Source organism: Anoplopoma fimbria, chromosome 18 (genome assembly GCF_027596085.1).
Source record: "Anoplopoma fimbria isolate UVic2021 breed Golden Eagle Sablefish chromosome 18, Afim_UVic_2022, whole genome shotgun sequence".
Taxonomy (NCBI): domain Eukaryota; kingdom Metazoa; phylum Chordata; class Actinopteri; order Perciformes; family Anoplopomatidae; genus Anoplopoma; species Anoplopoma fimbria.
This window is the reverse complement of record NC_072466.1, coordinates 2,378,177-2,404,837: the sequence shown is the minus strand read 5'-3', so window position 1 is coordinate 2,404,837 and position 26,661 is coordinate 2,378,177. Positions and strand designations below refer to the sequence as shown.

Sequence of the window (26,661 nt, the reverse complement as noted above, 5' to 3'; positions counted from 1 at the left end):
AATTTTTTTTATTGATTACAGCATCTTTGAGGCATTTTCTCCTTTTAGAAATTAAACAAAGATGAAACACAAAGAAAGAAGACGTCGAAGACAAACAAAGTAAAATATCATACAGGCATGATTGTAATATATATAAAACGTAGAGAGGCACAGCTGTGCGTCTACAAATGAGCTCATTCATCAATAAAAAAATAAAACTACAAAAACATCCCTCTTCTTCTTCATCGTTTACATGATCATCTTCTGAGCAAAATCAACGTCACGAGGAGTTCAGTCAAAAGAAAACTTTGCAACGGTGCAAATGAAATGGATCCATAATTAGTGTCGTCCATGTTGATTTGGTTATTATTCAAATATTGTAACATGTGAGCTCAGTCAGGGAAATCCAGAAAACGATGTGTTCAGGCTCCTGTAGTATTTTTCAGAACTGTCAGGATTGCTGGCGCCTCCTTGTGGCCGTCTGGTGGCTACGCGCTCTGCACGGCGCTCTGTGGGCTGTTGGACTCTGCAGCAGCATCAGAGAAACAAATCCACATCAAACACCAGAGCTTCATTGGTATCAGAGTGTGTGAGGCGTTCAGGTGTCTCTTTACCTGTGAGCAGCGCGGCCGTCTCTATCCGACTCTCCTCCAGCGTTAAGAAGCAGCTGCTCCTCTCTGCCGTCACGCCTCCTCCTGTGTCGATGTCACATGTCAGCACCGTGATGGGACCCCTCCCCCCCTTCAGATGGACCTGGATGTTGTCCTGCATCAACACAAACACACGACAAAGGCTGTAGAAACTGGCCGCAACTGACTTTTGAATATTCAAATATCTATTTTCGTCCAAACTGGCCTGAAGCTGAGCTCTGTTTTTGAGCTGGACTTTTGTCAGAAGCTCTGTCTCTATTTATTGTTGTTGTTATTAAGTTATCTACAAAAAAAATCCTAAATAAAATGTGAACTGGTTGCATGAAAGTCACTGTTGACCATGTTTCCAGTAGAAAATCACAATATCAAACGTGTGATTTCTATTTTAAAAGTACAAAACGTAAAAATCGTTTACATATTTGAACATTTTTTATTTTGTTACTATATAAATGTATTTGTTGTCAGCCCTTAAAACCTGAGGATGTTGCTTTTATCCCGTCTACGTCCTGAATGTATCAGCTACAGGAGAGAATACGTTAAATAAAATCTCTAAAGTCAGAGCAGGTTGTTTAGAAAAAACAACAACAAACAAACCAGATCTCAGAAAGAAAACTACCTTCTTTTGTTTAGAGATGGGTCATGATTTTAAAATGTTCTAATAGTCATTCAATTATAAAAAAACGAATACTTTATAAGACCCGCATCTTGTCTTTAATATGTATATTTTCCATTGTTTTTACCAACACAGGTGCTGATGGGTAGTAACATTAAATAAACCCTTAATTCATCCAAAAACAGGACACTTTGAAGACTGATCAACCTGTTCCTGTGATTATGAAACAGGATTTCTGATTGAAGAGCTGTCACACTTCTTCCGTTTTACCTCTTTAGGTGCAGGAACCTCCAGCTTGGTTTCCTCCGGAGCTTTGACCACGAGCACCGTCTGCTCCTGGAAGGCTGCGAGCCGGCAGACGTCTTCATGGGTCACGTAGGCCAGCGTGAAGGAAGAAGGTTAAAGAAAGAATCTGCTGATAACATAGTTCTGTTTAGGGCATCACCAGAGGGTCGTTTCATTCACTCTGGGCTCTGATTTCACTGTTTACAACAGCTGGTTGATGACCTCATTCTGCTTATTCATCTGTCATAGTGCACCATGTGACATCCTAAAACCCAGTGACACTGTTGGGCAATAGGAAGAGCATGGATTCATTTTACGTTTAAGTATTTTTTCTTATTTAAAGCTGCAATATAACAGTTTTTTTGGCCACATGGGGGCAGCAAATTTGTAAAAAATTACAAAAAAATTATAATAAATGTATAAGGTGAAAACATTTGCCTGTTTTAAACATCCAGCATTTACAGAGCAATATTTCATTTATTTGATTAATTCTTTCAACCTTATGAATATAAGTTGAACATTTTCTCTCTTTTTGCTCCGTTTTTTGGTCTCCACCACCTCCATATATGTCTCTCTAGCTGCTAAACGCTCCACTATGTTTTGTCGTAAAGTACTCGGAGCAGTTAAGAGCTCATGAATGATGAATGGAAGTCTATATTCGTAAAGATGGATGGGACCACAGCTCCTCTGAGCCGGTCCGCGTTTAAAGGATATTCAGCGTTTTCCTCGTCGTCCGTCATGTCGAAGAGTTGCTGTGCGCAGCTTTTGATGAGCGTGTCCAGCGTGTCCTCCACCAGCTTCAGGTTGTCCAACTCTCTCTGGAACTTCTGCTGGTTGATCCACAGAAAGCTGGAGATCTGACAGCTTCCTCTGGACAGACGAGAACAGAGCAGGTTTACTGCAAAGCTCAGAGGCAACACAACATTTATTTATTTATTTATTTATTACCGGAGCGTTAAAAGCTCATTGATGTTGGAAATTATAGTTTGAAAAAATAAACAATGTTTTAAAGAAAATGCAAAATAGAGTCCAACATAGAAAGTGGCATAGCAGATATTATTAGTTGATTTTAGCTTATCATAAATACTGATTAGGACAGCAAATAATGATTATTTTCATCATTATCTGTTCATTATTTTTACAATTAATGTTTGTCCCCAAAATTAAAATAATTTGTATTGTTTTGAGTAAACCCAAATATGTTAGTTTTACAATTTTTGACATTTAGAAAAGCAGTTCTTGTGAAGCTGAAAACCAAAGTATTCTGCATTTTATGCTTGATACATCACTTTAAATGTTGGCGATACATTTTATGGTGATTTATTGACTTATCCGACTGTTAATAGTGAAGATGTGCCTGCCAATAATTACCAATAATTTGAAATGCTTTCGAATAAAGCCCAATATATTTTTATCAGGCTCGTCTTTTGTGTCAAAAATCTACCTCAATATCTGCAAATGTACTTTTAAGTTTGCTTTAATGTGGAGAGATAGGGATTTAAAAAGAATAAATATATATATATATATAAGAAATGTAATTCATAGAGCACCAAACTATAAAAGCAGACGTGCACATTGAATAATAATAATAATAATAATAATAATAATAATAATAATAATAATAATAATAATAATAATAATAATAATAAATGTGAATCTATCCTCTCTCTTCCCATCTTTCCATCGGTTCACTCACATCCACTTGAACTTGTTGGTCGACTTTTTCTCGATGAGGCTGATTCCCTCCAGGACGTTGGTGATGTCGTAGACTCGGCGCCGGCGGGTCTGCAGGATGGTGGTCACCTGCCGGAGGTCCACCGAGCCGTCCGGAGACGCCAGCAACAGCTCCAGGAAACGCTGCGTCAGCGTCCCCAACGACACATCTGGATTACAGCAACACACACCTGGAGTTACAGCTGGAAGACGTGGCTTTTTACTACAACAAACAAAAACTATTTTCTAATTCAAACGTTTTGTCTAAGAGGAGATGTATTTGTCTCTTTTTTTATATATTGTCTAATGTGTAAAGGATGCATTTAAGCATATTTGTCTTATTGATTAAGAGCTGCACACCTCCAGCTCCATCGTAACACACCGGGTCGGTTTCAGAAGAGGATGGTTTTGCCTGCGAGACTTGCAGATTTTGTTACTTTTCCATTTTATCCATGCTCCAACCAGTTACCTACTAAGTTAAATGCTGTATTTCTTTATTTTCTGTTTAAACTGTGTTTATTTATTAATCTTTATTTGATTGTTTATTTCCTACTTGTTGTGCTGAAGCCTAGAGACAAAGTGAATACCGTTAAAAGTCCAGCTATGAACGACGTGGATCAAATATTTGAGTCTTTAGTGATTCTAAGTTTCTGATTCTACAAAGGGTGTTGATTTTTTGAAAGATTGACCGGATGCTGTAGCCGTTTCACTTCCTGCAAGCCTCGATCTGCTCTGTGTAACGCCCTGTGTCTCTGTCAAAAATAGACAAGGAGCATATTTACAGCATGAATCAGCCGTTTTTGGGACTCCAGTGGAATCACAAGCATTCAGATTTTGAGAAAGAAGCTATGGAGGTTTTGTGCAAACAGTCGTTGCAGTGAAACTCCTGAGAAATGATCAGATTATGACCGAAGCACGCACCTGTTCTCCTGTATTGGACCTTCTCTTTCTTCTGATGCAGACTGAAGCTGGAATGAAAGAGAATATCAAAATATTTTACTCAACTTTATAAGTTTAATAAGTCTTTTCTACCAACATGTGCAGACACTACCTCAGTGTCCCACCATAACATCACAGCATGTGAAAAGAAATTTAACTTATAAAAAGTGAATGAAAAGTGAATTTTTACCCGTATGTCTTGGCCCCTGAAGTCTTCTTGGGGCTTGGATCCTGGAATTCAGAAAGTGAAAACGGAGGTTAAAGCTGCTCTGGTTGCATCTTAAATTTAAGAGATCAAATTCTAAATTGTATTGGCTGCAGGCATGTTGTCAAACAGTTTGATAAAGTGACATTTTGGGAGTTATAAAGCAATATACTTAGAACAAACAGCATTAAAGGAAGGTATTATTTTAAAAAACATTAAAACCTTTTACACTTTTTCTGTCCACAGATTAAAAGATCTGAGCATCATGTTTGGAAGCATTTAAACTTCCTTTAAAATCTGAAGCTTATTATTGTTGGATATTCTTGATAAATCAAAAGAAAATGACTTTCAGCTCCACTTTATATCAGTAAATATTCAATAAAGTAGTTCAGAGTTACAGACAGGAGACAAGAAGAAGAATTGTAAATATGAATGAGAATCTAGGTGTTTAATATGCACATAATGATTATATAACAGTCTCCTGACCTGCCGTGGTGGATCCACTGCAGGAGGTTCTGGTGTCGGACATTCCACTTTAACAGGACCGACATCTCCACCTTCATCAGCGTCGTCATCATCATCACCGGGGTCCTCCTCCTCCTCCTCCTCGGATGACTCGGCTCCCCAGGGGCTAATCAGGCCCATGGGCCCGTCCAGGTAAGGGGGCATGATGGGGATGGCGTCGCTGTTGACCCCGTCGGTGGAGATGTCCTCCGGCAGGAAGTGGTCTTCACAGATTAAGTGCTGCTCCGTCGAGTCCTGCTTGTCCGTCTCCCTCAGCGCCGCCAGCCAAACCTGAAGAACGTCATCAGGGTTACTGTCGGTCTGATGTATTCATTCACACTGGATCAGTTCTACTGGTATCTACTGGTTTGTTTGACTTCACCATCAGACAAAGACAGGACTAGAGTTGCTAGTTTTCCGAGGAAAGTTAAGCTCTGGAAGTTTTTGCACAACTCCAACACAAAAGAACATGTTTTATGCCATGTTTTGGTTAAAAGTACTCACATTTAATTGAAGTTAAACTCCTGCAGCACATTATGGATCATCATAATTATGACCCGTTTAACATCGAGTTGAATTGTGGTCAAATATGTTTTCTTAATTTGCAGATGCTGATATTTAGATTGCAGGAAGGCCGATATATATAATGCAGATATCATGTTGCTTTTATGATAAAACACAATTTATTAGTTAATAATGAATGAAACAAAAAATCCTGTTATTATCTGCACAATGCATTGTCTCTGTTTCATTATCTGCACTCTCACAATAATAATAAAAATAATAAGAATAATTTAATATTTATTATCTAAAAATAAAATGCCATACAGCCACAGTACAGATATATAAAAAAAGTAGTTTAATTTATTAATATTAAATAAATAGTTGAAACAAAAACAACTAAATAATAAATAATTTAATATTTATTATTTTAAAAAATGCCATGCAGCCACAGTACAGATATAAAAAAAGTAGTTTAATTTATTAATATTAAATAAATAGTTGAAACAAAAACAACTAAATAATAAATAATTTAATATTTATTATTTTAAAAAAATAGTGCCATGCAGCCACAGTACAGATATAAAAAAAGTAGTTTAATTTATTAATATTAAATAAATAGTTGAAACAAAAAAATAAATAATAAATAATTTAACATTTATTATTTTATATTAAATAAATAGTTGAAACAAAAACTAAATAATAAATTATTTAACATTTATTATTAATATTAAATAAATAGTTGAAACAAAAACTAAATAATTTAACATTTATTAATTAAAAATAAATAATTTATTTAATACTAATTAATAAATGTTAAATTATTTATTATTTAGTTTTTGTTTCAACTATTTATTTAATATTAATTAATAAATATTAAAGTATTTAGTTTTTGTTTCAACTAATTAATAAATGTTAAATTATTTATTGTTTAAATTTTAGTTTCAACTATTTATTTAATATTAATTAATAAATGTTAAATTATTTAACATTTATTTTTTGTATTAAATAAATATTTAAACTAAAAATAAATGTTAAATTATTTATTATTTAGTATTAAATAAATAGTTAAAAACTAAATTTTAATATTTCAAATATTTATTTAATTAATTAATAAATGTTAAAGTATTTAGTTTTTGTTTCAACTAATTAATAAATGTTAAATTATTTATTGTTTATTTTTGTTTCAACTATTTATTTAATATTAAATAAATAGTTGAAACAAAAACTAAATAATAAATAATTTAACATTTATTAATTAATATTAAATAAATAGTTGAAACAAAAACTAAATAATAAATAATTTAACATTTATTAATTAATATTAAATAAATAGTTGAAACAAAAACTAAACAATAAATAATTTAACATTTATTAAATAAATAGTTGAAACAAAAACTAAATACTAAATAATTTAACATTTATTTAATATTAATTAATAAATGTAAATTATTTAGTTTTTGTTTCAACTATTTATTTAATATAAAAGAATATATGTTAAATTATTTAGTATTTAGTTTTTAAAAGAATAAATGTTAAATTTCAACTATTTATTTAATATTAATTAATAAATACTAAATAATTTAACATTTATTAATTAATATTAAATAAATAGTTGAAACAAAAACTAAATGATTTAACATTGATTATTTAATATTAAATAAATAGTTGAATAAAAAAATAAACACTAAATAATTTAACATTTATTAATTAATATTAAATAAATGTTAAATTATTTATTATTTAGTTTTTGTTTCAACTATTTATTTAATATAAAATAAATAAATGTTAAATTATTTAGTATTTAGTTTTTGTTTCAACTATTTATTTAATATTAATTAATAAACACTAAATAATTTAACATGTATTAATTAACATTAAATAAATAGTTGAAGGTAAACATCGGCCATTGCTGAAACCACGTGAACGCGCTTTACGTAAAGAGCGTAACCCCGTCCACGCAGCGCGTCGTTACCTAGCAACGCGTCTCTGTGAATCCTAACGTTCGTACCTTGACCCGCGCGACGTCCGCGGGGAAGCTGAAGAACTTCTTCGGCGCGCGGTTGAAGATCCCGCGGCTCGCGCTCGTCACGCGGTTCTGACACCCTGAGACGACGCACTTCACCATGGCAACGACCCCCCAAACACACAAACACACCCCCCTCTCTGTTTATGACCGCAGACACGACGCGACGCTCCCGGTTTGTTTACGTCGCGTCTCGCTGCTGTTTTTACTGAAACCGGAAACGGAGGTGGGTTTGAACCGGAAGTACAAAGATGGAGGGAGATATGGAACAGCGCGTAAATGTGGCGCCGCCTGGTGGCCGAGGGCGGTATTACACGTGTGTACATGAGAATAAACAGGAATACATTATGTTTTTATCATTATCTATTGATTATTTTAATGAATCATGATATATAATAATCAAAAATCACTGAAAAATCTGTTTTCATTTATATTTTTTTTTTTCAATTATATAATTATAATTTTTAAAATATCATTATTTATTGATTATTTTAATAACTTAATATGAAACAAAATTCACAAAAATAGTTTTATTACATTATCATTATTTTAATAACTTACACAAATTAAATATCTAATTATTTTATTGTTTTTTATTTTATTTTCAATATGAGACAAAATTCACTGAAACATCAGTTTTAATTTTTTTTTATTTAGTTTTTTATATTTATTTATTATTTTAAATGACTTAAGACACAAATTAAATATCTAATTATTTTATTTTTTTTTTTATCTTTATTTTCAAGACACAAATTAAATATCTAATTATTTTATTTAGTTTTTTATATTTATTTTCAATATGAGACAAAATTCACTGAAAAATCAGTTTTAATTTATATATTTTTTATCATTATCTATTATTTTAATAACTTATAAAGACACAAATTAAATATATTATTATTTTATTTAGTTTTTAATTTTTATTTATTTTCAATATGAGACAAAATTCACTGAAAAATCAGTTTTAATTTATATATTTTTTATCATTAAATTATATAATTATATATTTTTTTTATCATTATCTATTGATTATTTGAATAACTTATAAAGACACAAATTAAGTATCTAATTATTTTATTTAGTTTTTAACTTTATTTTCAATATGAGACAAAATTCACTGAAAAAAAAGTTTTAAACTTTCCTGTTACAAATTTGAAGGAAGAAAAACAGCATTACTGCACTAAAATATAAATTGTTTATATTACTATATACAATGATAGGATGTATTATTGTATTTTAGTACAAGATACCTGTACTTTCTTTGAGTATTTCATTTTATGGTACTTTATACTTCTTCTCCACTACATCTCAGAGGTAAATATTGTACTTTTTTACTGCATTTCTCTGATTTACAGCTTTAGAAGCTTCTCAGATTACAGTTTTTCATCCCCTTCCTGTCCAGGTAAAACCACGTATGTCCAGATGTGTTGATGTTGAATGTTTGTGATAAACTGAAGGATGAAGTGTTTCCTTTATGTGTTGAGAAAATCCTCCAACTTCTTCAGATAAATAAAGTCTTTAAAAAGCCTCTTGGATCAGCTGGAAAATGCATCGTCACAAATCTGAAAACAGGCTCTGTTTGTTCTTTTTAAAGACCAGCAGGTTTTAAGCTTCCAAAGTTGACTTTCATATAGAAAATATTTCAAAAATTACATTTGACAGTAATATTATAAAGCTAAAGCATGTAATCCTAAATATCAGCTTCCGATTGAAAACAAGAAGGGGTCGTAATCAGTGTCGCAACACAAGATTTATTCAGAGCAAGAGATGCCAACACCAGCATGATAAAAATTGTACAAACTTCACAAGTCAAATTAAAATATCACGTAGCGTATCTCGTGACCTTAAACATACAGCAAAAATATCAACAAAACCCATGCCATGTGGTAAGAAAACTGTTGTTGAAAGTCTGCGAGTAGCAAAGAAAGAAGGGGTAAAAGGAGAGAAAATGAATGTTGTATAAAAACCCCTCATCGATGCACCGCTGAAAAGAAACTGTAACATTTTCATAAACTGATGATTTCACAAATATTCATATGGATTTATTTTGCATTCTAGCATGTCACATGTTAGTGTTGAGATTCTCTATGTAAATAGTTACAGTTTAGCTTTTACATCTGATATTACAATATCTAGTCTATTGACTTTCTTTAAGTGGCAGAATTGTGCTTTAACTCCCATTTCCTTTGTTATCAGTCAGAGTCACTGACTAAATAAAAATACAAGCTGTCAGTCTATCTAATGCAGTAGTTTACTGGCAGGAAGCTGCAGACACAAAGCTTTGGACAGAGATGTGAAGAATGAGGCGTTTTTCAGTAAAAGTCCAAAGAAGAAGCATCTCTAAAGGAAAACTCCCCCCGGATGGTGGTTTGGTGACTGTTTTTACTTCTCGTGGTGAAACTGAACTGATAGCAGAGAGTCACCAATCAAATGCTCATGATTTGGTTTAAGTCATAGATGGTGAACTCTTGATTTTTTCCCCTTAAATGTCTTTAAAATTCACATCCGAGCTGTTTGAAATGAGAGAACGTGCGTAACTCGTCATTTTATCCACATTCATATATTTGGAAAGTTTGGGACTCTGGTGAAAGGAATTCTGGGAAGTAAAGGATTGAGGTATTGAACCAGTCTGATGATTTTAAGCTTAAGAGAAGCTTGTTGTTTTTACCGTCAGCTTGTTAAGGCGGATGGCTCTAAATACTTCAATACCCATGAGCCTTTAGGCCGCTGTTGCTATGGAGATAAAGCCAGATCGGATCAAAGGGCACATAGCTACCTACAACATTGACCCAGAATCAGAAAGCCTTTTTTTTCATGAAAGAATAATCTTTAGTTTCCACTTATTGTTAAAGGACACGTGCACAAAGCAGAATCTTAAGCCCTGTGATTGGATGCATCTCCTTGAAATGCACCATGGGAGTTGAAGTTTTAGTTTGAGACTCAGATATTTTCTAACATAACTGTTTATCTTTTGCTCTGATAAACTAACCATTTTTGGAAGTTCTCCAACTGGCAGTCACGTAACAATGGACCTACACGTCCTGCCCAATATGAGGTCCAATGTCTATCCAGAAAATCAACAGAACTTTTAAAAACTTAAAGCCAGAAATAACTCCTCACATTTTTGCAAATCTATTGACAAGTTGTACGGAATGAAATGGGTCTCGCATTAAACAATTCATGTTTTATAATTGTCATTCGCATCATTACGTTTTTGGTTTGTCTTTTAAAATAGATTCAAAATATTCTGGAGGGGTGGAGGTTAAGAATTCAAAGTGGACCATGAGGGGGAGTTTTCCTTCAAACAACAAATCAACTCAGTGAATCATCTTCCAGGTTTCTTTCGAACAGGAACCACCAGCACAAAGTCTCGTCGAAGTCACAGTTTCCACAAACTCGCTGTACAGTTTTTGCTTCATTTACCACGTGATAATACTTTGACATACTCCAATAAAGTGCATGCATGATCGACGGTGTTCAGAAAAACATGTTCCATCAGTACTGTGATTTTTCGGACTGAACGTCATCGTAAGGCCGATTCAGATCGAATACTCAGTCGGTAAGTTCAGTGCGGCAGACGTCGCGTTACGACTGCTGGCTCTAGTTTTTTACTCATCTTTTTTAATCAACAATCAAAGATAAATTTAAAAAAGTGCTGCTTGGTCATCATGTCATCTGGCATCATGTCCCGCTGTGGCTCTCACAACGAGACACATGATTGGAAAGACGTTTTTCTACAGAACGAGTGCAATATACAATGACGGATGGGGACGTTTGACCCTGTAAGTCCAGTGGAGCCGTCAGCCTTTACAAAGAAAAATCATATCTACAAACCCTTTCGCCTGCCAAGTGCCTCTTAATCCACAATAAAAACATCAAAACATGGAAACAAAGGTGTCCCTGTGCAAAGTCGAACATGACAGAACCAAAGTCCTTTCACCCGCGTCAGATTCCTAACACATGATTGTAGTAAAAGGTTTGTACAAAACGCAATACATTTATATTTAGTAAAAAGATCTATCAGCTCTTTGCTAGTTTTATTCATAAGAAATTGCATATACCCAAACTTTTTTTTTTCATATAGATTGCATCCCATATCCAAACAAACGATTTAAAATTATCATACCAATATTGCTGACACGTTGTCCTAATAGCTAGTTCAAGGTTGATGATTAAAAAGAAATTCAGAACGGCAGATTGTCTCCTACATTTTTTTCTGTAGCCATTTGTCTATTTCGCGCCTTCGTTTTCCGCACCAACAAATAAAAAAAGCGACAGAACAGGACAGTTTGAAACGAAACAACTCCGAAGGGGATGATGGGATTTGCACCAGTAAGTTTCCGTGTCATGATGTTTGAAAATCTTCTTGCTTATAGCGTTGGTTCTTCTCGTAATTTTAGATTTACAGTCATATTAGTGTCCACTTTCAAACATTACAAAAAAGAATGGATTACATCCGATAAACAACCTCCAGCTTTACAGCTCAAGCCTTTCCTAAATGATTGCCCTCCAGGTTCCCTCGCCGCTCTGCTCCCCGTTAAAACCGTGACGCCCAGTTTTTTGATGCATCGCGTTAAATTAAAGAATGATTCAAGCTTACAATAAATAAATACATACATATACACTAGAATGTGCATACATTAGCAGCTATAAACAGTACATCACATTATATTAGGTCATATGAAAATGTACAAAACGTGAATGTTCGTTTAAAACGTTGGTAATTGTTTTTCAAAGCAAGGCAACAACAATCAAAATAATAGAAAAAAAAAGAGATACCCATGGATTTGAGAGCATAACAGCAGAATAATTAAAAGAACTATGGTAGATTACAGCAGCAAAAAACAACCCATTCCCTTCTTTTTGACTTTTTTTTCTGTTGTTTTTGCTTTGCATTTGTTATTTTGGCCTCGATCAGGGCTAAACCTGGATACCCTGAACGGCCTGTTTGATGTTCTCTAGCAGCGCCTTGTTCTCCGGGCTCTGGTACTGGTCCTGGTGAGTGTACATGTCTGTCAGTGTACTCACATAAGTGTCAAAGTTCTGTTCATTCATTGGCTCCTGAGAGAGGAAAGAAACCCATGAAGAAGAAAAAAAATGTCAGAGGGATTAGAGTTTGTGTTTCTAGACAATCAGTATATATTTCCTCTAATAAACATTGTGGGGGAAGGTTTGGAAGATAAGCGGAAAGAGAGGGAGGAAGGAAACACCATCAGGGAAGCATGGCTCGCTTACACAAACTCACTGAAATACTCATTATATTATGTTTATTATCTATACTTCCACCTGCGAAGGTCTACGCAATGCAACTCCAAACCATGCAAAAAATCAGGAGCGGAATGGTTAGCTGGTGGATGGATGGAAGGTTAATGTTTAGCATATGGAGACAAAAGGATGTTCAAAACTAATGGGTTAATGGTCAGATGAGTGAGACACAACTGGTAGTTCAACTGAGCTTAGCCGACTGGGAGTTTTTGTTGACAAGATATTTCTCAAAGACAGAGCAGCTTTGGTTTCGAAAATAGTCTTATTGGTTGAGTTAGACCTCAGTGGGCAAAGTAAACAAGAAGTAGTGTAGTTAAAAATATTTAAATTTGTTCAAGTTCAACTGGAAAATTAATGATTTCTGATCGTTTGGACAGGCACAGGGCGTTTCTCATGTGGTGTCCCACAAGGCTCGATTTCAGGCCCATTTTCATTTTGGCCTTTATGAGCTTTTTCAGCCCATTATACCCCAAAATTATGACTATACTAAAATTTGTAGCATCCCATGTTTACTTCCAATGCCACTATTCATTGCTAATAGAGGAGGATGGGTGTTTAGCACACTGTTTTTTTGTCATTTCCTCAGAATTTGAATTATTTCTCTTTTTGTTTTGTGTATCTATATTTTGTTCTTATAGAAATATTCCTGAAGGTTTCCCGTGCACCAAATTGCACTGTGTTCAACTGCTCAACCAATCAGATTATTTCCTGACTCCAGAGCAGCTCTGTCTCCTGGTTTGTGGATCTCAAACTACTTTTAACATAGCTGTGACTTAAGCTATGACTTCAAGGCCAGTCGCCTGGAAAAAATGTTGGCATTGAAAGTTTCTGCAAACTACGGATGCGTTGAATGTTGTCGTTTTTGCATTCTGTCAGAGCAAGTGACGTAGTATATTTGGTAACAGTTATTGAATTTAACGTGGTAAGAAAGTATGCAGGGCAGTTGTTGTCTATTTACAGTAATTTTGTTGTGATGGTTGTTAGGTTACGTTGCATTATTAATTTATCACAAAACATCAAACCCTGAACTTTTTTCTGACCGAGTAGTTTTGTTGCCTGAACTTAACCAATCGTTACACAATGTTAACCACGTTGCATTGTGCGTTTCTGCAAACATGATTCATGAAACCTATTTTTGATCCAGACACTTCTACATTCAACATATCCTGTGATTTGCAGAATTGTAATTTGGTAAAATCAAAACATATTTGATAGTTTTTATCTTGAATTATCCACCAGTAAGGTTAGCTTCTGTTAATGTCACTATTAAATCAACCGATTACACTCTTGTAAACTGCAGCTTAAATGATCAGTTGTGATGTGCGGACTCCACAGTGATCTAAAGGAGCTACAGGAAGGGGAGGGATGACAGTGCAGAAGAGAAGGATAATTGGATAAAGGATAAATGGATCTCTTACTCTGGGAGGCATCTGTAAACAGCAGTTATGCTTTACTGGGGCCTCTTTCTGTGGCAGCGGTTTCTACAGGAGAGGGTGTACAGAGAAGTCTATTAGCCCGCTAGACACACGGCGGCGTCTTCTAAAGCTAAACCGAGAAAAATGAAAAACACACAACGTCCGCCTTAGCAATCCATTTCCCCTCCTGCTCTGTTCACACTGCAGCTGGAAGTCTCCTAAATTATGATTTATTTAAACTAAAAATGTCTCTTTGAGCGCTCAAATCAAAATCAAAAGTCAATTTCTAATCATGAACTTAAAACAACAAAATGAGAAAAAATTCTGACACCACAAAGTTTGCTCAAACTGTAAGTGAACTTTACTGAAACAAGAATAGATATGACCTCTTTTTGTAATATTTAACTCTGCATATTGCTCATTTCCTATCAATATTATTGGGTGTATCTTATATCTCTCATTTCAAGAGACAAAATTAAATTCTTTGTTAAGACGGACACTTTTCTTGCAGTGTGATATGAGAACATCCTGCACATGAGTAGAAGCACAGGAAGCTAAGAGGCTAGGTATCAAGTAACTCTGTATCATACTGCTCAAAGAGAGATTATCCAATTAGCCCCAGTCTTCTTTCTACACCGAGACAACATGACGTCAAAACAGCAGTGAGCACTTCACTCAAACTGAAAAAAAGAGACGGGCAGTTTCTTTATGTGAAACTCTTTGTGTGAGGCGTTGTAAAGCACAGAAGAAGCACAGCATGGACTGCTGGGAAATAAAAGAAGAAGGTGGCGAACTGAAAGAAGCAGATGAGTAAAAAAACCTGAGTGTCAGATCGGCTCGGATCTTTTACTTTCCCACAAAAAGATTTCAGTGGTTGAAATAAAGCGGGAAATAAATTCAGCACATTAAATATGAAACAGACAAACATCTGACAGAATCTCTTAACTACCTCAGATATATTGACAAAATTAAATTAATCTTTTATTTCAAGTTTCAAATTCAGCAAAAGATCTCAATCTTATTAAATTTCTACAACATAAGACCAAAAAAAATTGATGATTAGAAGTTGATCTCATTTCACTGGCAGTTCACAATACAATAACTAGTTTTGTCCAATCCCCAAAATATTTCTACGAAAATGGCCAAGTTTGAGTTTAGATTGCATTTATTCTCAGTAAATAATATAATTCTGGGACACGGTTGAGGTCAAACTTAATAAAACCAAAACAAGTCAAACTCCTTGGGATTATTCTTGAATTGAATTTCTCGATTTTTAGAATATTTCTCCAAATTAACATAATAAAACAACGTTTAATTTACTTGCCAGTGCGTAATTTGAGATTATTTGACTGAAATTAATCTGAGGCAAAGTACATCCAAGAAAATATTACTTTGAATGTTTCTATTTTAAGGATATAAGGATATGTATCTTAACAAACCGTTACCCTGAAGGTAAAGTCAATGTATTTCTTACCATGTGTGGAAGCTGGATGTTTGCTAAGCTGTTGATGAGCGACTGGCTGAGGTTGGCCAGCTCGTGCAGCAGTGAGTCGTTCTGCTGCTCGATCACCTTGTTCTCCTCCTCGATGGACTTCAGGTTGGTCTCCATGGTGGTGATCTGCCAGACGAAGAAAGCAATTATCAGCAGAAGATACTTTTGGAGATATGAATTGGAATGAGTGAGAGAGGGATGCAAAAGCAGGTAGAGATAACGTCTCATGAAAGTTGTCAAATTGCATTTCTTCATACTCACCAGGCTCTTGCTCTAAGTTTTTATCTTTAACAGAAATATTGATTTTAATCATTCATGAATTCCCTTAGCTTCTACTTTGCCATTTCTTGATCACTTCCTGTAGATGTTTTAGATTAAAAGCATAGCCAGAAATGGTATGTTTTTAATTATAAAGAAAGTAGAATAAGTTGGGTTCTGTGAGGAGATCTACATTATATTACATTTTAATTTATAAATTTATCTTTAACAGGTCAACATGGATGAAACCGTTGTAAACTTGGAGAATATATTATGGATGTCTGACTAAAATATACTAAATTATATAATAAGGGGGAATCAGGAATAAAAGAAAGTCTTTAATGTAAACCTAATTGAGAAGTTGGTTCTCTAATTCTGAAGATCTTCCGTGTAAAACGCTGCATCATCTGTGAAATGTTGTCAGTAAGATATAGGGACTCCCTGTCTCTCTGCTTGTGCTGCATTCACAAATGCTCTACTCATATGGATTATTTTCCATATTCTAGATAAACCCTTAGTACTGTCTGGTTTATTTGTATCTGTTTTCAGCGCCAGCATCAATTGACCCATATACTTTATGTATTTTTTCTACGTAAACACACACTCAGAAGCCGTCTTACTTGTGTCCTCAGTTTTATCATGTCGGACTCCACTAGAGTGTTGGACTCATTCAGATCTTTGATTTCTTCATCCAGCTGTTTGATTTCTTCATCGTTTTCGATGCCTGACAAAAAAAAAAAAATTTAATTAAATTCAGATGCATTTTTTCTTTCATCTTCTCTGTTTTAGGGTATGGTTTGGCTCTGACCTTTGCTTGCTCTTTGTTTGATTGTCAACATTTCCACGCCGCTCATCCTGGCCTTCTTCATGGCCGAGGTGGCACGGGGACAACCGGAGAGACTGGAATAAGAAAACAAACATTGACGAAAGCTTGCCGTGATATGTTATCAATCAGCTGCAAGTCTGCAAGTGCAAGTGCTCATCAGCTAGCATAGCTGATGAGAATTTAAGAAATTTAACAGGAAGGAAATCAATCTACGTGCATTATGATTATCAAAATGGTCATCAAGATGAACCATAGAGCTGAGGAAAACTTTCAATAAAACTGTCATAATATTAACAACAAATTTGTGTGATACGGTTGAAACAGAATGACACAGAGCCACGCCCACCTCCGATGGGTCAGGAAGCTCCCGCTGACGTGTCCCGAGCCGTCGCAGCCTGGCGTCGGGCAGCTCATGCCGTCCGTCTTGCCAGATTTCCAGACAAACTGCGAGCCGTTGACGTAGCTGTCCTTCTGCCTCTTTGCCGCCAAGGGGCAGCCTGATGCACTACGGTGGGAGGCGTACTTCCCCGTCACATGACCCTGTCCATCACAACCCGGCACCGGACACCTGAGGGGAAGAAGAAACATAGTTGTTTTTCTAACTAGAGCTTTCAAAAGTTGGTGCGTTCAGTGACACGTTTTATCCACTCTTCTCAAAGCAAGAAAAAGTCAAATTCCTGCCCGGTTGCCCACAGATTCTCCATTCATATGCAGACGACAAGGAAGCAGTTTGTAGTTGTTTCTGGTCTGAGTAGCATTGGGCTGTAAACAATGACTGTTGCATGATGGAGACACCAGAATCCTCTAAATATAGTCTGTTGACCCCTCAGGGGGTAAATACTAATTTGTATTGCCTATAATTTCTGCAGGTCCTATACAAAAAAGTTAAACATACTTGATGATTGTAAAATGTTTTACCAAAACTAGACACCTAGAAAAAAAAGGAACTTAATTATAATTCTCATATATGACATTAAAACTATGCATTTAACCCATTCCAAACAAAAGGAGCAACTTGGTGTTCAGTGTCTCGCCAAACGGCAACTTTATGGTTGAAGACAAAGCGCCCTAGCCACTGAGCTACAGCCGCCCCCAAATGCAAACTGTAGTTGTTGAGCTAAACAGGATAAAACAGGTATCTGTTCAGGACTCAAGCTCTAACCCTTCCTCCCCTAAGAGGCCTCAAGGCCACAGTGGTGCAACGATATAGAGACAGACACTGCTCACTCTGCAGACGACACTCCGCTCTACCTCCTGCATCCCAAAACGCCCTTCGCAGTGACATTTGTGCTTATTAAAATGAGCCGAACGTCGTCGAGCTACTCCCTCGTCGAGCTCAGGTTTTTAGCTTAATTATGATTCCACAGTTAACGATGATGGCGGATGGAACGGAGGTGGCAGCAACAGCTGGCTGCAGACTGACACCAGCTGAACTTATTATTCACAAGGTCGTATTGGCTTAACATTATGGCTTGTGCTTTAAGGGAAATGTCAGGCGCTCACTAGTGCTAACCTTTAGTGCACTCGGCCTGCTGGGAGCGGGAGGTGAAGTGGAGGACTGACCAACGCTCATCTCTAAAATATTCTTTCCTAAAGTTAGAAAGGTCAGCGCACACAGGCAGCATTTTAAGAGAGAGAAGATGAATCTGTCAACAGTGTGACGGATGGAGAGATATCACTTTAATGTGGCTGCTATCATTTCTATTTACACACCTTTAACATTTAATATGAATCCTCAATTTATAAAGTAATAAAAACTGTGACATACACCAAGCTCGGTAGGTTTCAAAGGGCAGACATTTTTGAGACATTTTGACTTCAAATGTATTTTTCAATCAAGTCAAGAGAAATGTTTAATCACCAGACTTTTTTTCCATCAGCTGTCTTTTAGGGGTAACAAGTTCTGCTAAACTGATGACACCCAGCTGGTCTTGTCATTTCCTCCCGGTGACGCATTGCTGCGTGCTTGGCTGACATCTCGAAGTGGATGGCGACACACCACCTGAAGCTCAACCTGGACAAAACCGAGCTACTGTTCCTCCCGGGGAAGGGTTGCCCGCACCGAGACCTGTCCATCACCATTGATGATGCCGTGGTGACGCCAACTCGGACTGTGAGGAATCTGGGTGTGACCCTGGACGACCAACTGTCGTTCTCAGCAAACATTGCATCGGTCACACGCTCCTGCAGATTCCTCCTCTACAACATCAGGAGGATTCGCCCCTTCCTCACTGAGGAGACGGCGCAGGTGCTCATCCAGGCTCTGGTCATCTCCCGCCTGGACTACTGCAACTCACTACTTGCCGGAGCCCCGGCGTCGGCCATCAGACCTCTGGAGCTTGTCCAGAAAGCTGCAGCACGTCTGGTGTTCAATCGCCCCAAGTTCTCCCACACAACTTCCCTTCTCCGTTCTCTACACTGGCTCCCTGTAAGAGCTCGCATCCAGTTTAAGACTCTGGTGCTAGCCTACAGGGCAGTGAAAGGAACAGCTCCTTCCTATCTCCAGGCCTTGGTCAAGCCCTACACCCCCGCCCGACCACTTTGCTCTGCTGCCTCGGGGCGATTGGTTGCCCCGTCGCTCAGAGGTCCCTGCGGCCGATCCACCCGGTCACAGCTTTTTTCTGTCCTGGCCCCTCAGTGGTGGAATGAACTCCCCACTGACGTCAGGACAGCAGAGTCGCTGCCCATCTTTAGGCGCAGGCTGAAAACTCACCTCTTCAAGAAGTACTACCCTGAGCCTTCCTCGTAGCACTTATTGTATTCGTATTAGTTTGCTGCACTTATTGTATTCGTATTCGTTTACTGCACTTATCCTATTCGTAGTAGTTTGTAGCACTTATTATATTCGTATTAGTCTGTTGCAATTATTGTTTTCGTAGTAATTTGCCTCTGCACTATACTTTTGCTCTGGTTTATGCTTTAAGATGCTTGTTTAAGAAAGGAGATGCACTTATGACTTCTGGTGACTAGTAGTTCTCTTGAATACCTATGTTGAATACACTTCCTGTAAGTCGCTTTGGATAAAAGCGTCTGCTAAATGACTGTAATGTAATGTAATGTAAACTGACTGTACACTCCCAATCCAGCACCAAAAGGCTGATTAGAGGCCAGCTGGTGAACTTAGTGAAGGATCTAACAGATAACAGACAGATACAGAAAGTATTCAGACATTTTCAATTCTCACATTTTGTTTGGTTGCATCTTAATGATAAAATCATTTTAATTAATTAGATCAATCTAAACTCAATATGCCATAAAAACAAAGCAAAATACAGGATTTCCAAAACGGTATTCAGTATTCAGACACTTTTTTTTCCACTTGAAATTCAGCTCAGGTGCCTCAAATTTCTCTTGATCCTCGTTGAGATGTTGCAACAGCTTGATTGGTCCACCTGTGTTAAATCAGCTGATTGGACCTGATTTGTCTATATAAGGTCTCAGAGCTGACAAGCATAGGAGCTGCCTGCAGAGCTCAGAGACTGAATTGGATCGAGGCACGTGTCTATAAAAACATTTCTGCTGCACTGAAAGTTCTCAACAGCATATTTTCCATAATTTCTTAAAATGGTAGAAGTTGTGAAACAATCAGGACTCTTCCTAGAGCTAACCACCCAGCCAAAATGAGCAATCAGTGGGTGAAAGCCAAAGAGAGGCTGAGCTCCTGTGGGGAGAAAGATCCAGAGAAACAGCCAACACTTCAACCCTCCACCAATCTGGCTTTATTGTACGAATGTCCAGACGGACGCCTCTCCTCAGGGAAAGACACATGAAGGCTGCTCGGACTATGTAAAAAAAAACACCTAAAGGTCTCTCAGACTGTGAGAAGATTCTCTGGTCTGATGAAACCAAGATTGAACTGTTTTGGTCTCAATTTCGAGATGTCATGTCTGGAGGAAACTGTTTTCAGTGGCAGTAACTGTGGCAGGGTAAGGTTGAAGAAAAGCTGAGCAAAATACAAAGATGTCCTAAATGATAACTTGGTCCTAGAGGTTCAAGTCTTCAGATTTCCTGACGCACACTCCTTGAGAGAACACCGGCTGAAAATCCATATATCCAATGTGGAAGAGTCTAAAACCTGCATTCTCTCTCCTGTCCATCAGGGGGCGACTCCTCTGGTTGTATAGAAGTCTATGAGAAAATGACTCTACTTCTCTCTTGATTTATTCCCTCAGTAAACATTGTAAACATGAGTTTATGGTCTCAATCTCTAGTTTCAAGTCTTCTTCAATACAGCATGATGTTCATTTCGTAAATTATGGTCCATATTTTTGAAACATTTACTCCTTTCAACCTTGACAAAGGCAGCGCAGACCAGGTCTACCTCTTCAGTTCTTACCTTTCACAATAAAAGCCCTAGACATTTAACATTTGCAGACGAGTATTTAGCATTTTTTTGGATTTTATTCGCACACCCTACGCAGCCTGAAGGCCTTTATTCTGCAGCAAAACAAAATTTGAAAATAATTATGGGTCTATTTTACTAAGAAGACCAGAACGGGGCTATAAAGGGAAACGAATATTGGACTTGGATTCATCAAATTGCCAGAAACATTTCCACAAGTAGATCTAAAGTATATAAATAGGCAACTGTTAGATAAAAAATGTCAAAATTAATTAATTAAATTAATAAATGTCCTCGAATTAGCTCATTAATATCCTTCAAATGAAAAGTGTGAATTTCTCATTCTGTTTCTCCTTGTCTTCTTGCCAAAGACTGCTTGGTTTTGAGAGGTATTTATTCTGGTGTTGGACTGAGATGCTCCAGGTCTTGGCTGTGAAACTGAACATTGTGACTGGATGTGATGAAGGCTTATGGCTGTCGTCCATGGATAGAGGTGAGGAGGCAGTTTGCGAGCATAATTTAGTTAATTAAAGGGATGAAATTAGCATGTTGACAGTAAAAATTACTAATTAGATGGTTAGACTTCTCATAATTCCCCTCATGAAACTTCTCTCATTTCAAACCTTACTTGATTGGCTCCTGGTCGTCCTTGTCCTCTTTGCTGTGGAGGATTTTGATGCCGCTTTTCTTGGCTCGTGGACAGCCGGACAGACTGCAGGACAGAAGACAAATTAAAGTGAAGTCCTGTATTTGTTTTGTTTTAGCTCCTCGTAGTCTGAGGCGCGGTCACTGTACCTCCTGTGGGAGGCGTAGTTTCCAGTGATGTGTCCGGATCCATCGCAGCCGGGGGTCGGACACCTGAGGCACAAACACAAGAGTCAAACGTTGGCCTGGACTTCACCTCCATCTGGACTCCAGACTGCTCAGACCTGGTCTTGTTTAGTGGTCTGGACTCCTCTGAACATGCTCAGGAGTATTTATTGGCCCAATCTCCACAACCACGGACTCTGGGGCATTTTCCTGCAAATTCTGAGGCTTTAGTTCTGTCCCACGGTAAAATCGTTGATTGTTTGAGGGCTACCTCAACGACATTTTGAGCCCTTTTTATGAACCCTTTCAGTCTGCATTTCTGCAGAATTTGCCTGAAGGAATTACCCACGATTCATTGTGTTAGGACGTTAAACCAAAGACGGTATATAAGAACTGGACGTACTCATCGTGACGTCCCCCATTAGTTTGTGGACGTTTTGAAGCCTTGAGTTTTGTCGATTTCCCCAACACCATCTTATTTTTTTGGAACCGACGAACAGAAGTTACCATATTTGGAATGAGGAGTAGTGATGTAGAGACGCAGTGGCAGCGACCTGTCAATCACAGTAGCCCCGCCCTAAAGCATACCCTGCTTTATGGTCTGTTTGACTCTAAATGGAGCATCATTTACAAAATGAACATCATGCTGTATTGAAGAAGACTTGAAACTAGAGATTGAGACCATAAACTCATGTTTACAATGTTTACTGAGGGAATAAATCAAGAGAGAAGTAGAGTCATTTTCTCATAGACTTCTATACAACCAGAGGAGTCGCCCCCTGGTGGACAGGAGAGAGAATGCAGCTTTTAGGACAGTTTCGCATTTGCTTCACCCGACAGAACCAGTTGCCCCCTGGGTTAAACACGAGGTTACCAGTGGAAGCCAGAGACTTAGAAAAAAAAAAAAGGTAAATAAAGAGGACGGCAAAATTTGTTATTTAAAATGGAACATAGAAACATGCAGTAAATAGATTATTTGACAATTACTTCTCATCTCGTGAGGCAAGAGCCTCGAAGAAGTTCAATTCAGGAAGTAAAGAAATATCAAATAAATTCACAATTGTACATAACATGTTACGATGTTGTCATGGTTACGTGATATGTCGCAGCAAAGGCCTGTTCCATTCATATTTACACTTTTAACAGCCTCTCAACCAACGGTGACGTCAGTTTAGTCCTTGAGGGTTCAGGACTTTGTAGGACTCACCTGAGGTCTGGAGAGTTGGTCGTCATCATCCCGCGGATGTTCTTGTCGGCCAGCTGGCAGCTTGACAACCTGCAGGAAAAACACATCCAAAATAAAGACTTTTCTATTTGTGTCTGTATATTTCTCCTAAATCAACCAAAGTTACCATAACATAATGCCTCGGCTACTGTATTATGTTTTTCTAAATGTATGTAAGTGCATGTCTTCAAGGCCAGTTTCCCCTTGCAGAGACATTAAAGTGAAGAGTAGTACTTATATGAACGGCCTCGTGATCGTGGTTCGAGTGAGAGTCTTACGTGATGAGCTCCTTCTTTCCCTCCTTGCAGGCCGGGTACTTGTGGTGTTTGGGGCTGGGCATGGTGACCTCGGCTGGGTAGCGCTGCTCGTCCAGCAGCTCCTGGAAGGGATCCATCTCATCGCTCTGGTGCAGGGATGAGAAATACGCAGACTACGACACGTCACTACAAAGCTTATTCATCTTATCAAGTCATTTAATGAGATGTTTTTCTAGTTTAATCATCACAATTTTGTTCTTTGAGAGAAGCAAAACTCAACTCAAAACAAAAGGAAATTATATTTTTATAGAACAAATGATAATGATAGTTAGTTGCAGCCCTAATCTCAAAATGAAGAAGATTAAAGAACTACGAGAAAGAAAATCTACAGAGGCTGTGAGAAGAAAACGCATTTGCTTTAAAATGGATGTGCTGTTCAGTAAACAACTGGAAGGAGATCTTTAATTTGATATTATTATTATTATTATTATTGTTGTTGTATCGTTATTTTTTGTTATTTTTTATAATTTGTATTACTATATATTATTATATAATTTTATTTATTATATTTTATTATCTTTTATTAACCTATTGTTATATATTACTATTATGTTTTATTAGTATGACTGAATTTGAGCACCTATTTTGTTTTTTATTCATGTTATATGTATTACTTGATTAACTCATAAGAGATCTTTGACTTTTTATTATTGTTATTACTATTGTTGGATATAAAAAAAAATGTTTTTCTCATATTTATTATTATATATATGTTATATTTTTTATATTAATATATATTTTTTAAATAATTGTATTATATATATATTTTTTATTTAAATTTCAAATTATTAATATTATTATTTTTTAGACATGCATTTGAGTGCCTGTTTTGTTTTGTTCATGTTACACATGTATTATTTGATTATTTCCACACGTGGCAATGCTTCAGTGAGACACGTCAGCCCCAGTAAAGCCAGTTCAAAGTCCTCCTGCACCAGTCGGCCTCAGTGATCGAGAGCCTTTTGTAGCAGAGAGCACTGCAGTCTGCTCTGCAGTCCACACATCACACCTCCTCAGTCGGGAGCAGAAATCGTTCAGGACTGTCTGGAGGGAAAAAAATCCCATCAGCCTGTGAGCTGCAGGCCTCGGCCTCCTCTGCAGCGTCGAGCTTCATTAACAAACGCAATTACTCTCCTGATTAAAAAACCTTTCACTCCGGCGCTCTGACTCCAACGAGGCAAATGTAGCAATTTGCTGCATGGATTGTTCTGTGTGATATCAGATCTGAGAGGATTTAGAAGCGTGCAGATGATCTATCGTGTTTTACTTATGTATTAGTGGTGTAATTCAGCATCTTAATGCACCGCGCTCCAGCTCCTGGAGCGTTCATTCAGGGAGCTGCAGGGTGGGAGGCGAAGCAGTGTAGCTTTTCTACCACATGAGGGTGCCATGAGCCTGCTGGAGAGACGGCTGCATCCATCCCATCAACCGGGGTCATTTATCCAACTGCTAAAAGTTTAACTTCACACTAAAGTGTCGACTTGTTTTTATTCTCACAAACCAAAAAATAAATGCTATCACATTTATTTTGACTTGAAAAAATGCCCTTAAAGATGTTTCTTTAAAATGAATATCCTTAATGTTCTGTTGTACATAAAGTTGTTATTTGATGATACATGTTTAAATAGCTATTATCATTCTAAGCGCTAGAACTTAAGCTGGAACTGATTTGGTTTGCAATCAGTTTTAATGCATCTTCATTGGCTGCACTTCTCAATGTGGTACTAAACTCTAGGGAATAAAATATTGCAGTCAGGAAGTTGCTCTACTGTTTGTTGTATTCTCGGTATTTGTTTTTCGTGATAACAGGCTGTAGACAAATTGTACATTTTTCATGGATTTAATCCAATAAAAAACTGACCAAACTCACTATCGCCCCTCCAGGTGAGAATTGGTATTACAATACAGGACAGACCACGGCTAGCTGGTTAGCATGCTAATTTCAGAACTTTCACTGTTACACAATAAATGCTTCTTATTCTTCTATTTTAGCAAAGAACTTTCTTAGTTGTATTTTGGATTAAATTATAGTTTTTTTGAGAAAATTAAGTGTAATCCTCAGAAATTGATGAAAACAGATCTGATTCGGTTTAGCTTCATGCTGCCTGATTTTTAAACTCTGTTATTTTATATTTTCTCCTGTGAAACCAGATCTTTAAGCTCAGTCAACATCTATTTCACCAGACATATTTTAGTCCCTACACATCAGGCCTCATAGCTCAGTGGTTAGAGCACTGGTCTAGTAAACCAGGGGTCGTGAGTTCAATTCTCACTGAGGCCTAAAATATTTTTTTTTTTTTTATTGATTTTGCTTCTTCCTAGGAGTCCTTGTGCTTTCTGGCTTTGCAGGTTTCCATGAATCAGGGGTTATATCTGGACTGTGATCGAGCCTCCTGCTGTGGCCCTGCTGACACCTACTGCTGCTACCATTATTATCATTAGTCACATTACTATTACTATTCCCTGTACCATTACACCTATTGGCTTTGCTTCCACCCTGAAACCCTTTTTGCTTTCTCGCCTCGCAGGTTTCCATGTATCGTTGTGGTAACTGGACCGTAGTCGTGCCTCCTGCTGTGACCCGGATGACACCCACTGCTACTTTTATTATTATTATTAGTCACATTCTACTATAGTCATTGCTGCTGTTATTATAAGTAGTCTTACTTTTCTCCTTTGTTACTCTGCTTACTATTGTGATTATATGAATCATTTATGTCATATACATTGAATGTGTTGTATCTCTGTTATGCTGTTCATTCTGTACACATGACATCTATTGCATTCTGTCCATCCCGGGAGAAGGATCCCTCCTCTGTCACTCTCCCAGAGGTTTCTTCCTTTCTTTTCCCCGTTAAAGTTTTTTTTGTGCCGATGTGAGGGTTCCGGGACAGAGGATGTCGCATGTGTACAGATTGTAAAGTCCTCTGAGGCAAACTTGTAATTTTGGGCTATACAAAATAAACTGAATTGAATATCCTTTTTTTTTTTTTTTTTTTTTTTTTTTTTTTTTTTTTATTATTTCTATTGAGTGGCCCCAGGATGAGGGTTAAAATAAAAAACAGATCTGTGATGAACAACTTTGGCAAGCACCGTCGTTCTGTGCAGTTTCCGTGCCTTTAGTTAGTGAAGTTTACACATAAACACATACAAGAACTCTACATAATCACAAAATTCCCTCTCATCTATGTAAAGTGATGCAAAAATGACGCCCTCGCAGAAAACATCCACAAACTTCTTGCTTTTCTGCTACGCATCAGAGGACCAGCATCCCTTTTTAAAACAGCTCATGTAGC

General features: G+C 37.0%; 2 protein-coding genes and 1 non-coding gene across 4 annotated transcripts in view; 1 reads left to right on the top strand and 2 right to left on the bottom strand.

Annotated features, from left to right (window-relative positions):
- Positions 1 to 7,627, bottom strand: e2f6 (E2F transcription factor 6). 2 transcript variants are annotated; one of them, XM_054618089.1, is made up of 9 exons: positions 7,401 to 7,627; positions 4,871 to 5,179; positions 4,370 to 4,410; positions 4,162 to 4,208; positions 3,224 to 3,443; positions 2,242 to 2,397; positions 1,513 to 1,627; positions 594 to 744; positions 1 to 505 (listed from the first exon to the last, which is right to left on the bottom strand). In XM_054618089.1, exons 1-9 carry the CDS (start codon positions 7,515 to 7,517, stop codon positions 468 to 470), a joined length of 1,194 nt encoding a protein of 397 aa, XP_054474064.1. In that variant the 5' UTR covers positions 7,518 to 7,627; the 3' UTR covers positions 1 to 467. The 2 variants fall into 2 exon arrangements, with proteins under 2 accessions (XP_054474064.1, XP_054474065.1); XM_054618090.1 differs by having other exon boundaries at positions 3,224 to 3,410; positions 7,401 to 7,626.
- A 4,708-nt stretch (positions 7,628 to 12,335) lies between these two features.
- myt1la (myelin transcription factor 1-like, a) overlaps positions 12,336 to 26,661 on the bottom strand; it is a 48,523-nt gene continuing 34,197 nt past the window's right edge. The window contains exons 18-26 of the mRNA XM_054618422.1: positions 23,327 to 23,449; positions 23,031 to 23,099; positions 21,809 to 21,871; positions 21,642 to 21,725; positions 17,018 to 17,239; positions 16,654 to 16,745; positions 16,466 to 16,569; positions 15,570 to 15,713; positions 12,336 to 12,476 (exon numbers count right to left, since the gene is read on the bottom strand). Coding sequence (XP_054474397.1) covers positions 12,336 to 12,476; positions 15,570 to 15,713; positions 16,466 to 16,569; positions 16,654 to 16,745; positions 17,018 to 17,239; positions 21,642 to 21,725; positions 21,809 to 21,871; positions 23,031 to 23,099; positions 23,327 to 23,449 — 1,042 coding nt within the window. The remainder of the gene's footprint in view (positions 12,477 to 15,569; positions 15,714 to 16,465; positions 16,570 to 16,653; positions 16,746 to 17,017; positions 17,240 to 21,641; positions 21,726 to 21,808; positions 21,872 to 23,030; positions 23,100 to 23,326; positions 23,450 to 26,661) is intronic.
- On the top strand, positions 25,574 to 25,646 carry trnat-agu (transfer RNA threonine (anticodon AGU)). The gene has a single exon. It is a non-coding gene; the product is annotated as a tRNA-Thr (tRNA).